Below are 14,922 nucleotides of genomic sequence, written 5' to 3'. Positions count from 1 at the left end.
ACGTAATTCAGATTTATTTTGTCTATAGTTAGAATTGATTTATTAGTAATAAATATTCGATCATTTTAAGTATAGAAAGCTGGTCAGTGTATTCTATCAGAGTATACTGAGTCTATCCATCAAGTAAAGTCGAGACTGAGTCATTCAATTAAATTTTGAATTTTTGTGATGACCCTGAGAGTAGTGGGGCTCAAGTATCTGTGCACTTTCCAAAACTGGTCATGAAACCAGTGTCTAGTATAACCAAAACATAACTTCCTTGTTTTGTCTTCAGTTCTTCTCACAATAAACAATAACATTCTACTGGCGTTCCTATTTACTTGCTGTCCTTGCATAGAAGCCTTTTGTAATTTGTGCTATAGGATACCTAGAACCCTCTGCCATCCCTGACAAATTAGACAAATAGAGTCACACAGCATGAAAACAGACCCTTTGGTCCAACTCGTCCAGGCTGACCAGAAATCCTAAATTAATGTAGTTCCATTTGCCAGCATTTGGACCATATCCCTCTAAACTCTTCCTATACTCATCCAGGTGCCTTTTAAATGTTGCAATTGTAGCAGCCTCTACCACTTTCTCTGGCAGCTTGTTCCACACATGCACCACCCTGTGTGTGAACAAGTTACCCCTTAGGTCCCTTTTAAATCTTTCCCCTCTCACCTTAACCTTATACCCTCTAGTTTTGGACTCACCTACCCTGGGATAAAGACCTTGGCTATTCATCCCAATCCTAATTTTAATAAACCTATATAAGGTCACTCCTCAGCCTCCGACACTCCAGGGAAAATAGCCCCAGCCTCTCCCTATAGCTCAAACTCTCTAACCCTGGCAACATCCTTGTGAATCTTTTCTGAATCCTTCAGGCTTTACAACATCCTTCCTATAGCAGGGAAACCAGGATTGCATACAATATTCCAAAAGTGGCCTAACCAACGTCCTGTATAGTTGCATATGATCTCCCAACTCCTGTACTCAATGCACTGACCAATAGCAAGCATACCCCAAATGCCTTCTTCACTATCCTGTCTACCTGTGACTCCACTTTCAAGGAACTATGAACCTACACTCTCCAGGATCTTACCATTAAGTAAGAGTAAATGTTGTGCCTTGATTTGCCTTTCCAAAATGCAGCATATCACATTTATCTAAATTAAAGTCCATCTGCCACTCCTTGGCCCATCTGATCAAGGTCCCATTATAGTGAGGTAACCTTCTTTGCTGTCCATTACACCTCCAATTTTGGTGTCACCTGCTAACTTACTAACCATACCTCCAATGGTCACATTCAAATAATTTATATAAAATGACAGAAAGCAGTGGACTCAGCATCAATCCTTGTGGCACACCACTCATTACAGGCCTCCAGCCTGACAAGCAACCTTCCACCTCCAACCTCTGTCTTCTACCTTCGAGTCAATTCTGTATCCTAATGGCTAGTTCTCACTGTAACCTTGTCAGCTGGTCTACCATGAGGAATCTTGTCGAATGCCTTACTGAAGTCCATATAGATCAAGTCCACCACTCTGCCCTCATCAATCCTCTTTGTTACTTCTTCAAAAAACTCAATCAAGTTAATGAGACATGATTTCCCATGCAAAAAGCCATATTGACTATCCCGAATTAGTCCTTGCCTTCCCAAATACATGTAAATCCTGTCCCTCAAAACTTTCACCAACAACTTATCCACCGTCAGGCTCACAGGTCAATAGTTCACTGGCTTTTCCTTACCACCTTTCTTAAGTATGGCACCACGTTAGACAACCTTCAGTCTTCTAGCACCTCATCTGTGGCTATTGATGAGAAAAATATCTCAGCAAGGGGCCCAGCAATCACTTCCTTAGCTTCCCACAGAGTTCTCGAGTACACCTGATCAAATCCCAGGGATTTATCCATCTTTATGTGGTTTAAGACATCCAGCAGTTCCTCCTCTCTAATATGACATTTTTCAAGATGTCGCTATTTATCTTTCCAAGTTCTCTAGCTTCCATATCCTTCTCCACAGAAAACACGGATGCAAAATAGTTGTTTAGTATCTGCCCCATCTCTTAGGGTTCCACACATGGATGGCCTTGCTGATCTTTAAGTGGCCCAATTCTCTCCCTGGCTACCCTTTTGTCCTTAATGCATTTGTAGAACCCCTTCGGATTCTCCTTAACCCTAATTGCCAAAGCTACCTCATGTCCCTTATTGCTCTGCTGATTTTCCTCTTAAGTATACTTCTACTGCCTTTACAGTTTCTAGGGATTCACTTGATCCCTGCGTCTATATCTGACATATGCTTCCTTCTTTCACTTAACTAAAATGTCCAAGGAAGTTATTTTGTGTGGAACTGAGAAATAAGAAAGTGATGATCACTTTATTGGGATTGTACTAAAGATCCCACAATAAGCAGTGGGAAATTGAGAAACAAATTTGTAAGGACATCTCAGATATCTGTAAGAACATCAGGGTGGTAATGGTCAGAGATTTTAACTTTCCAAACATAGACTTGGACTGACATAGTTTTAAGGGCTTGGATGGAGAATAATTTATTAAATGTGTATGAGAAAATTGGATGTACCTTCTAGAGAAGGTGCAAAACTTGACCTACTCTTGGGAAATAAGGCAGGGCAGGGGACTAAGGCGTCAGGTGGGGAGCACTTTAGGGGCCAGTGACCATAATTCTATCAGTTTTAAAATAGTGATGAAAAGGATAGACCGGATATAATCGTCAAAGTTCTAAATTGGAGGAAGGCCAATTTTGAAAGTATTAGGCAAGAACTTTCAAAAGTTGATTGGGGCAGAAATTTGCAGGTAAAGGAACTGCTGGGAAATGAAAAGCCTTCAAAAAAGAGATAACAAGAGTCCAGAGAGAGTATGTTCCTGTCAGAGTAAAGGGCAAGGCTGGTAGGTGCAGGCAATGCTGGATGACTACAGAAATTGAAGTTTTGGTAAAAAAAATGCTTCTTTTTATTCTCCCTACCAAAAGGGAAATTTACATGCTTCCTCACATTGTACTCCATTTGTCAGACCTTCTCCTATACACATAACTTATCTATATCTTTTTGTGGTCACCTAACATCATCTTCACAATTCCCTTTTCTAACGTTCTTTCTGTCATCGGTAAATTTAGTAAACACATCATCCCGTCCTTTCATCCAAGTCTTGTAAACAGTTGAGATCCGAGAACTGATCCCTGTTCCAACCACACAGGTCCAAGTTAAATCTTGCTTAACAGAAAAGGACCCATTAATGTCTACTCTCTGCTTTCTGTTAGCCAGCCAGTGTTCGATTGATACTAATTTACTATCCACCATACCATGAGCTTTTATAACCTGCAATATCCTTCCATGTGACACTTTATTAAAACACATTCTAAAAATTCACAGTACAGTACATCACGGTTCTGCCTTACTCACAGCATGTTATTTCCTCAAACGAATTCTAATAGATTCGTTAAACATGATTGCCCTTCCACAAATCCAAGTAGTCAGAACCTATCCAAGTAGCTTGCTAGATATTATTTTTTAAAAACTTCTAACATTTTCCTTGTGCCTGTAGTTTCCTGATTCCTGTTTGCCTCCCTTTTTGAATAAGCGAGTTACATTTGTGATCTTCCAGTCTAATGGGACTTAAACTGAATCTAAGGAGTTTTGAAAAATTAAAACCAATGCTTCAATTATCTTGCTTGATATTTCTTTAAAGACTTTAGGATGAAATCCATTGAAACCTGGGTATTTGTTAGTCTACAGCTCCAACAAATCATTCAGTACCACCTCTCTGGTGATTTCGGTTTTCCTCAGTTCCTCATCACCAACCCCGACCATTTCCAAATGTATAGCTGTTACTGGCATATTCCTTTTCTGTAAAGCCAGATGCAAAACACCTGAACAATTAGTCACCTGTCATGTTATTTTCTATTATCAATTCTGCAAACTCACTTTCTATTGCACTAACCCTTAATTTGTTCACATTTTTTTCTTAAAATATACAAACTCTTACAATCTCTTAAATTTCTGGCTAGCTTTCATCAATACTTTCATTTTTCCCTCCTTATTAATTGTTCTTGACCTTTTTAAAAAAAAAAGCGTCCAATCATCTGACCTGACACCTGTGCTTGCACAATTATATACTTATTTTAATATCCTTCTAGTAAATTATGGATGACGGGTTTGTACTTCAAATTTTTTTTTTATTCATTGGAATCTATATATTTTTTGTATTCTGAAATATCCCCTTAAATATTTACCACTGCATCTTTATTCACTTATTCTTCAAACTAATTTGCTAATTCATTTCAACCAGCTCTGCTTTCATGCCCTCAGAATTGCCCTTATTAAGTTTTTATAAGTAGTCTCAGGCTTACAAATCTTTCAACAGAATGGAAAACTCAATTTTATTATGGTTACTGCTAGCTAGGGGCATCTTCACGATGAGCGTATTAATTAGTCCTATTATATTGCACAATACCTTAGCCATTTGGATACAGAACTGGCTCGAAGGTAGAAGACAGAGGGTGGAGGGTTGCTTTTCAGACCGGAGGCCTGTGACCAGTGGTGTGCCCCAAGGATTGGTGCTAAGTCCACTACTTGTTTGTCATTTACATAAATTATTTGGATGTGAACATAGGAGGTATTGTTAGTAAGTTTACAGATGACACCAAAATTGGAGGTGTAGTGGACAATGAAGGTTACCTCAGGATAAAATGGGATATCGATCAAATGGGTCAATGGGCTGAGGAGTGGTAGACGGAGCTTAATTTAGATAATTGTGAAGTGCTGCATTTTAGGAAAAGAAATCAGAGCAGGACTAATACACTTAATGGTAAGGTCCTAAGGAGTGTTGCTGAACAAAGAGACCTTGGAGTGCAGGTTCATTGCTCCTTGAAAGTAGAGCCGCAGATAGATAGGACAATGAAGGAGGTGTTAAGTATGCTTTCCTTTATTGGTCAGTGCATTGAGTATAGGAATTGGGAGGTCATGTTGCGGCTGTGCAGAATAATGGTTAAGCCACTTAGATTAGATTAGATTCCCACGCAGACATGGAGAGAATGTGCAAACTCCACACAGACAGTCACCCAAGGCTGAAATCGAACCTGGGTCCCTGGAGCTGTGAGGCAGCAGTGCTAACCACTGAGTCACTGTGCCGCCCACTTTTGGAATACTGTGTGCAATCATGGTCTCCTTCCTATCAAAAGCATGTTGTGAAACTTGAAAGGGCTCAGAAAGGATTTACAAGGATGTTGCCAGTGTTGGAGGATTTGAGCTATTGGGAGAGGCTGAACAGGCTGGGGCTGTTTTCCCTGGAGCTGAGGGGTGAATTTACAGTGGTTTATAAAATTAAGAGGGACATGGATAGAATAAATAAACAAAGTCTTTTCCGTGGTGCAAGGGAGTCCAGAACTAGATGGCATAGGATTAGGGTGAGAGGAGAAAAATATAAAAAAGACCTAAGGGGCAACCTTTTCACGCAGAAGGTGGTGCCTGTATGGAATAAGCTGCCAGAGGAAGTGGTGGAGGCTGGTACAATTACAGCATTTAAAAGGCAGATGGATGGGTATATGAATAGAAGGGGTTTAGAGGGATATGGGCTAAGTGCTGGCAAATGGAACTAGTTTAGTTTAGGATAACTGGTTGGCATGGATGAGTAGGACCGAAGGGTCTGTTTCTATGCTGTACATATCCATGACTCTAATATAGCTTGCTCTCCCACAGGTTTCAGAACATGCTATTTGAAGAAACTATTGCAAATACAAATTTATGAAGTCTTTATCCGGTACCTTTGTCTATCTGAGTTTCCCAGTTTACGTATATACTAAAATATCCCATGTTTACCACCATGTTTTTCTGAAAAGTTCCCATTATTTCCTTCTTCATGCTCCACCCTCCCATGTACACAAAACCAGAAGTACTTCTTGCCTTTATCATATCTCCACTCAAACTGTTTCCACATACTGGGTTTTTAAGCTTAGGTTCCTCTCTATTAATAAATGTCACCTTTCCATCTTTTCCTTGTTTCCTATTTTAAGTGCCTGTACCCTTCAATACGCAGGTACCAATCTATGTCATCCTACAGTTATGTCTAATGGATACCAGATCATACTTATTCACTTCTATTTGCACTGTCAGGTAATCTGTTTTCTTCTAATGTTAGTTACATGCATTCAGATATAGAATCTTTAGGTTTATTCTTTTTGTTACTTTTTCTGTTGGTTTTAAAAACGTCAAAATAGGAGTAGGACATTCAGCCCTTGGATGTCCTGCTCTGGACATTCAATTTGATTGTGACTGATCAATCAACTCAATACCATGTCTCACTTTCTCTCTCTGCCCTTTGACTCTATTAGCCCCAGTGCTATATTTAACCCCTTCTTAAAAACATCCAATATTTTTGTCTCAACCACTTTCTGTGGCAAAGAATTACATAGGTTCACCACTCTCTGGATGAAGACATTTCTCCTTATCCCATTCTTAAATGGCCCAACCAATACCCTTAAACTGTGATCTTTGGTTCTGAACTCTCCAGTCCTCAGCAACATCCTTCCTATGTTTACCCTGTCTGGTCCTTTTAGAACTTTATTGGTTTCGATGGGATCCCTCATCATTGTTCTAAACTCCGCTGAATACAATCCTAATCAATCCAGTCTTCCTTCATATATCGATCGCGCCATCTCAAGAATCAGTACACATTCCCTCCATAGCAAAAATATTCTTTCTCAGACCAAAACTGCACAAAATACTCTAGATGTAGTTTCATCAAGGCCCTGTACTCAAATCCTCTCACTAAGAAGTCCAACAAACCATTTGCTTTCTTCACTACCTGCTGCACTTGCATGCTTACTTTCACTTTGGATTTGTACTTTTCATCACTTTGCATCCCGTTTATCATTTCCTGAATTAATACTTTTCTCTTGTGCCTCGAGTCTTCGATTTACCACGTGAATTACATCTTCCTAAATTTGATCACTTGCCCCTACTACAGAGAAACCTTGATTATCCGAATATCAATTATCTGAATATCGGATTATCCGAAGGAGATCGTGAGGTCCCGATAGAAACATTTGATCAAAGACGTGTTTCCAACACTGATCGCATCTTTTGTTCACAGTGATTAAAAGTGAACTCGGCTTACTGAAATGCTGCCGAGAACAATCCTGGATATCGATAGGAGCCCAGGCACCGTCTCAAAATGACACACCTCCCGCCATCTCTCTCTCCCCACACAGTTTCCCTGGAGTTCCCACAGGCATGTACCCTAATCCCCCTTTCCCCAGATAATCTCTCTAACATTGTCCTGTACAGGGATAAGGTGGAACCTGTGAAAAAGTTGCATTAAAAACTTGTGCGTGTGTGAATGAGTGCGTGTGTGTGTGTTATTTGGAGACTCACTCCCAAAAGGATGCAGCAGCAGCAGTCTTGTTGTTGGTGTCCAGTCCGGCAGCCCGGAAAGGGGGTGGGAGCAGACATGGTGGTGCATGGGGGGGCGGGCAGGAGACGAGGGTGGGGGCGTGTGGCGGGCAGTACTGGATGGGATTGGAGGTTGTCGGCGGTAGGGGGAAGGGGGTGCGATGTTGGGTTGGGGGCAGTGTTGGACAGGTTTGGGGGAGGGAGGGGGTTAGGGGTGGGGGCGAACGGGGCCGCGGCAAAGCGGCAGTGTTGGATGGGGTTGATGGGTGGGAGGGGGCGGGGCTTGCACATGGTGAGCTGCTGTCTAGTCTCCTGAATGGTGAGTGGACTTAACAGAAAACTCTGAGCCCCAGAGGAAAGGCATTGAATCAATTAACTGAATAATCAATTATCCGAATGAAACAGTGCTTGCCCATCTCGTTTGGATAATCGAGGTTCCTCTATATTTTGTTTAAATCCTTTCTACTTCTCTCATTATGCAGCTGCCAGAATACCAGCCCCTGCACAGTTCAGGTGGAGACCGTTTGTCAGTACAGATCCCACTTTCCCCAGAACTGATGCCTGTGCTCCACAAACCGGAACCCACTTCTCTCAGACTGGTCTTTGAGTCACACAATCATCGATAATCTGATTGGCCAATGCCAATTTGCACTCAAGTAACTCAAATAATAATCCAGATTATGACTTCTGAGGTTCTACCTCGTAATTTAGTGCTTAGATCCTTGAATGACCATGTAGAATCTCCTTCTTTGTCATGCACATGCTGTTAGTACTTATATGGACCATGATGATTGGTAACTCCTCGTTCCTTTGCAAATTCTTCTCCAGTCTGGAGTGGATGTCCTAAACCCTGGCACCGATAGGCAACACTGCAGTTTGGATTCACCCCTTGTTGCAGAGACTGGTAAATTGCTCTGTATAACTGTCCCCTATTACCACAATATTCCTTTCTGTCCCTTCCACATGAATGGTCTCCTGTAGCATGGTCATGCATCCACCTGCAGCCCCATTTCTAATCCAAAAAAAAGGAATTTCAAACCCTATAGACAATTACAAAGGCTAATGCAGCTGACCTCGGGGCTCCCTCACTTGCCTCGTTCGCAGTCCTTTCCCTGAAATCTAATCAAATCAGAAGACCGAATCGCTAGAGGTGTCTCTGCCTCCAAATACTAAAGAATCCACCTAAAAGGATGTGATGTAGTGTTCGGTTTTCAGACTTGAAACAATAATCTCTGAAGTGAGTGTAACTTTGGCTCAAACACTTACTGCCGATATATTTGTCCTGAATCAAACTGGCAGCCAGCAGCTCCATTCTGCAACTGTGACTCATCACTTGTTTTGCCATTTTTAATGTGTTATAATTAGCTGCTAAATTATTTTAATAATTTATATATTTCCTTTTGTTTTTACATATTTTATTAACCTTGCCATTATTATTATATTTCAATCCCTAGGAATGGAATAAACCATAGTTACTTAGAGGATACTCACCAAATAACTAGCTTCTTCACATGTAGCAGAACACTAAGCAAAAATTCTTCATCAAATCAAAATTAAGAGAACTTCTTACAGGCAGCCTCACATTTGCTTATCAACTCAAATTTACATAATTGAAACTCGTGCTTCATTTCAATATTTTTATATCTTACTTTCCTTATTTCTTTCCCAATCTCTTTCATCCCTTGCTAATTTTTCTCTTTCTAAGTCAATCTTTCTTAATTCTACTTCTTTTTAAATTCTAACCAGCTGTTCTCAATCACTGTTGGAACTTGACCTTTCCTCCTTTAGCCCCAGATGGCCAGTCAATTCTTCAAGGATCCCATCATCCTTAGCTCCTGATCATATGTTAATCCCATTAGTTTTACATTTCTTTTCACACCTATTTCAAGTTTAAACAGTTATACTGTCTCTCAAAAGCATGAACCTCAAAAGGTACCCATGTTGATTTCCCAATAAAACATAGAAAAGATGAATATCATACATTGCTTCTTTAAATGCTGGTAAATTCCAATGAAGTGGTGTTACAGTCTCTAGGCTTAATCTCAGTTGAGCTGTCAATTTTATTAAGATCCACGTGGGGAGCCATAAAGTAAACAACTAAACTTACTGACTCACCACCAAGGAAGAAATAACCAAAAAGTTCTACATTTTGCAGCTTTTACTTTAACATGACTTAGAACTAACATAAAGCAAACTTCAATTAACAGACAAATGACACTTCAAATAAAAAGATTAATTAACTAGGCAATATAACGTATATCTTATGCAGGCACATGTTTTTGAACACAAGTGTGGCAGTATGTAACAATACATGCTTGAATCATGCAGGTGAGATCAGTTCTATCCAGCAAGAGTTTTCACCTTTAAGTTTCATGGATACTTTTATTGCTACAAAGGCTTCGACAAATTTTCTCCTCCTCAAGCCACAATAACTTAAATAAAGTAGTTTGCCAAAGATCCTTTTCAATCAACCAACCACTTAATATATTGATTTCACATGAGAAAATACCCAGCCGTTTACAGTTTTCCAGATTTTAGACCAGTTTGCATAACTAGGAGAAAGTGAGGACTGCAGATGCTGGAGATCAGAGTCGAGAGTGTGTGCTGGAAAAACACAGCCGGTTAGGCAGCATCCGAGGAGCAGGAGAATCGACGTTTCAGGCATAAGCCCTTCATCAAGCCTTTCCTGATGAAGGGCTTATGCCCGAAACGTCGATTCTCTGCTCCTCGGATGCTGCTGACCAGCTGTGTTTTTCCAGCACCACACTCTCTACGCAGCTTGCATTACTGTTAAACTTTATGCGGAGCAATATTGAGAGAAATTCATTTCTCCTTTGCTCAAGATTTTGCGATATTTCTTTTTCTGTTTGCTTTCTCTCTGTGTCTGTAACTACATGCTAATTGCTTTCATCATTCAGCTCGGTGGCTTTGTGTCTGGCAGTCACCTGCTTTGTTTCTTAACTTCCTTCATGGTGATAATGCTTCCAGGGTTGACAGTTCACATGGACCAGTATTTCTTTCTATCCAAGGAAATTACAATTGATCCTTTATAATTGATGTAAACTCTGAAATCCTATAAGCATTCTTCAAAAAAAAAAGCCTCAAATCTTTTAAATAAATAATCTTTAAATAATCTGTCCTGCTTTCAGTTCAAAGGTATTCATATTAGTGATACATAAAGATCTAATTCTGACCTCAACTACATTCCCAGTTCTTACCACATCGTCATTGGTAGCCATGCCTTCAGTCATCTAGGCCCTAAGTTCACAAATTGGTATAATGTATATTAATAATAAAATAATGACTAGAGTAAGATTAGGGCAAAGAAAGATAGGAGTGAAAAGTTGTGTGTGGAATCTGAGGACATGGGGAAGCGCTTAATGAATACTTTTCGTAAGCATTCACATTGGAAAAGGGCAATGTTAGTGAGAATACAGAGATACAGGCCACTAGATTAGATGGGATTGCAGTTGACAATGAGGAGGTTTTAGCAATTTTGGAAGATCTGAAAACAAATAAGACCCTGGGCCAGATGGGATTTATCCTTGGATTCTCTGCGAAGCCAGGGAGGAGATTGCGGAGCCTTTGGCTTTGAAATTAATATCATCCTTGTCGACAGGCGTAGTGCAAGAGGCTGGAGGATAGCAAATGTTGTTCCCTTGTTTAAGAAGGGGAGTCAAGCCAACCCTGGTAATTATAGGCCAGTGAGCCTTACTTCAGTTATGGGCAAGGTGTTGGAAAAGGTTATAAGAGATAGGATTTATAATAATCTGGAAAGGAATAATTTGATTAGAGACAGACAACACGGTTTTGTGAAAGGTCGGTCGTGCCTAACTAATCTTATTGAGTTCTTCGAGAAGGTGACAAAACAGGTGGATGAAGGTAAAGCTGTTGATGGCCTGCAGTAAGGTGTTTGATAAAGTTCCACACGGTAGGCTATTGCACAAAATACAGAGTTTCGGGATTGAAGGTGAGTTGGTGAATTTGATAAGAAATTGGCGAGCTGAAAGAAGACAGAGGGTTGTGGTTGATGGGAAATGTTCATCCTCGAGCTCAGTTACTAGTGGTGTGCCACAACGATCTGTTTTGGGGCCACTGCTGTTGTCATTTTTATAACTGATCTGGATGTGGTTGTAGAAGGATGGGTTAGTAAATTTCTAGATGACACTAAAGTAGGCAGAGTTGTGGATAGTGCCAAAGAATGTTGTGGATTACAGAGGGACACGATAAGATGCAGAGCTAGGTGGAGGTGGAGAAGGAGCAAATGGAGTTTAATGCAGAAAAGTATGAGGTTGTTCACTTCAGAAGAAATAACAGGAAAGCAGAGCACTGGGCTAATGGTAAAATCCTTGGCAGTGTAGATGAACAGAAAGATCTCGGTGTCCAGGTGCATAAATCCCTGAAAGTTGCTAGCCAGGTTGATAAGGTTGTTAAGAAGGCATAAGGTGTGTTGGCATTTGTAGGGAGATTGCATTTCAGAAACACAAGGTCATGCTTCAGCTGTACAAGACACTGGTAAGGCCGCACCTGAAGTATTGCGTACAGTTCTGGTCACCACATTATAGGAAGGATGTGGCAGCTTTGGAAAGGGTTCAGAGGAGATTTACTCGGATGTTGCCTAGTATGGAAGGAAGATCTTACGAGGAAAGGCTGAAGTAACTGAGGCCGTTTTCATTGGGGAGAAGAATGTCGAAAGGTGACTTAATCGAGATGTATAAGATAATCAGAGGGTTAGATAGAGTGGACAGTGAGAACCTTTTTCCTCGGATGGTGAAGGCAAACACGCGGGGACATAGCTTTAAATTGAGGTGTGATAGATTTAGGACAGATATCAGGGGTGGTTTCTTTACTCATAGAGAGTAGTAGAGGCATGCAACAGACTGCTTGCAACAGCAGTAGACTCGCTGACTTTAAGGGCATTTAAATGGGCATTGGACATACACAAAGATAATAATGGAATGGTGTAGGTTAGATGGGGACCAGATTAATTTTAGGAGCAACATCGAGGATCGAAGGGCCTGTACTATGCTGTAACGCTCTATGTTCTATGTTAAATGCCCACTCTACATCTTGTTTTCCTCCTTCAAAACACTTCTGAAAACATACTCCTCTGCCTAAGCATTTGGCCGTCTGACCTAATATCTCCCTATGTGGCTTGGTGTTACACTGTTTTGTTATGTTATTCTAAAACACCTTTGGACATTTCATCACAATGAAGGTGCAAAATTGATATATGCTAAGTTTGTTACTGTCCAACATCCTAAAAATATCCCTGTTTTTGCACACTCTACCACTACAAAACCAAGGATACCACACTTCTAAACTGGCCCCATCACCAAAGATCTGTGAATACAAATTCTCTTGGTTTTTACACCACATTTAAAAAATATTTGACTTAGTTTATATTGTTTCTCTTCACTTGTCCTTACATAATGTAAGGTCCCATGTGCATTTTTTTTTAAAAGTTAGGCAATTTTACAAATACTCAGTAGTGAGGGACCCCCACCCCCTAAAAATCAGTGTTCCGGTATGATGTACCTCTTACAGCTTCTGTTTCTATATCAATCAGTGGTTTGCCCACATAAGCGGTGTCATCCACGCTGTAATAAATTTTTCGAACCACACCATCATATCGGCTTGTTATTGTAACTGATGCTTTGTCACTCTGAACTTCACAGATGCTGTCAAACTGTGACACTGTGTCTCCTACCTTTACATACCTGTAGAAACATTAAAAAGAAAGTTCTGAAACAGCATAAAGAACAAAGTACTGGAACAATACAAGTTTAGTGTGGAAATCTTCATAAAGAATTGAGAACAAAAAAACATTCTTGGAAAAAAAATTGAAGAATAAAAACAATTTCCCCTACCAAACATAGCCAAGTTAGAAAAATGATTTTTATGTTTCTAGTACCTTACAAGCAGGCTAACATCTCAAAGCATTCTGAGGAAAAGTAACTCCTTCTAAAAATCCTTAGCACAAAAGGCTAATTTTAAATATATAGAGTGAAAGGTACTGAAAACAGTTGCAGTAGTCTGCTAGCGAGTGAAAAAAAACACATAGTAGTTCCTACTTGTGATTGGAATCCAGTGATCCGTATGAGTACTGCCAAAATTACAACATTGTCTAAAGGCAAAACAGAAGTTGACTGTAATCATCTTGTTACTAATCAACATCCAATTTGCAATATTTGTGTTCACATTAAATTAATAAACATGAATACGTCCATAAAAAGTACACATGCAGGCAGTGTCAAAGGGTTTTGTAAAGCATAACAGGGAAGGTAAATCAGTAGAAGAAGAAAATTGTTCAAGGAAAATACTATACTCCAACATCAACTTACATTAACCTGTAAAGAATAAACCAACCTGTCAGATACCCAAGAGTACTTCATGGCTTATTCATTACTTCTGATGTCCAATTGAGATTATTACTATATCTAACCATGGTCCACCATTACCAGAACTCAAAGATGAGTTGATCAAGTCATGAATTAATCTTTTCTTAAATTAGCGCTATTACTCTACACTTGTACATGACACCTTACCCATATATGTTGCACCTAGGGTTAAACGAACATCTTCCTCAGTGCATCTTTCTTACTTTATTCATCTAATTCCATTAGTTTCTTCCCCAGCCCCAATCGTGTAGCAATTCCTGAGCTAGATAGCGGGTTGGTAATCTTTCTTCACCTGTTACAACAAGCGCAGACTTACTGTTACCCACACCACAAGGAAACACATAGAACAGTACATTATAGGCCCTTCGGCCCACGATGTTGTGTCGAGCATTGATCTTAATCTAAGATTAACCTAACCTACACACCCCTCAATTTACTGCTGTCCATGTGCTTGTCCAACAATCACTTAAAAGTCCCTAATGTCTCTGACTCTAATATCACTGCTGGCAGTGCATTCTATGCACCCACCACTCTCTACATACAGAACCCGCCTCTGACATCTCCCTTATACCTTCCTTTAACATTTTAAAATTATGACCACTCATGATAGCTATTTCTGCCCTGGAGAAAAGTTTCAGGCTATTTACTCTATGCCTCTCATTACCTTATACATCTCTATCAGGTCACCACTCTTGCTTCTTCTCTCCTGTGTGAAAAGCCCAAGCTCACTCAACCTCTCTTCTTAAGCCAAGCCCTTCAATCCAGGCAGCTTCCTGGTAAATCTCCTCTGCACACTCCTTCGTACAATGAGGTGACCAGAACTGAACACAATATTCCAATTGTGGTCTAACCAAGGTTTTATAGTGTTGCAGCAAAACCTTGTAGCTCTTAAACTCAATCTCCTGTTAATGAAAGCCAAAACACCATCAGCCTTCTTAATAACCGTGTCAACTTGGGTGGCAACTTTGCGGGATCAATGAATATGGACCCCAAGATCCCACTGTTCCTCCACACTGTCAAAAATCCTGTCTTTAACCCAGTATTCAGCATTCAAATTTGACCTTCCAAAATGAATCACTTTGCATTTATTCAGGTTGAACTCCATCTGCCACTTCTCAGCCCAGCTCTGCATCCTG

At 40.2% G+C, this 14,922-nt stretch overlaps 1 protein-coding gene across 2 annotated transcripts in view; it reads right to left on the bottom strand.

The window, feature by feature from the left end:
* Positions 1–14,922, bottom strand: part of dbt (dihydrolipoamide branched chain transacylase E2) — a 61,230-nt gene that overhangs the window by 21,631 nt on the left and 24,677 nt on the right. For both annotated transcript variants that reach the window (XM_043699688.2, XM_043699687.2), the window contains exon 4: positions 12,924–13,105. In XM_043699688.2, coding sequence (XP_043555623.1) covers positions 12,924–13,105 — 182 coding nt within the window. The remainder of the gene's footprint in view (positions 1–12,923; positions 13,106–14,922) is intronic.

This window comes from Chiloscyllium plagiosum, unplaced genomic scaffold, assembly GCF_037043375.1.
Source record: "Chiloscyllium plagiosum isolate Xiang-an unplaced genomic scaffold, Cpla_swu_hap1 HiC_scaffold_9, whole genome shotgun sequence".
Taxonomy (NCBI): Eukaryota; Metazoa; Chordata; class Chondrichthyes; order Orectolobiformes; family Hemiscylliidae; genus Chiloscyllium; species Chiloscyllium plagiosum.
This window is presented reverse-complemented; position numbering and strand designations above follow the sequence as displayed.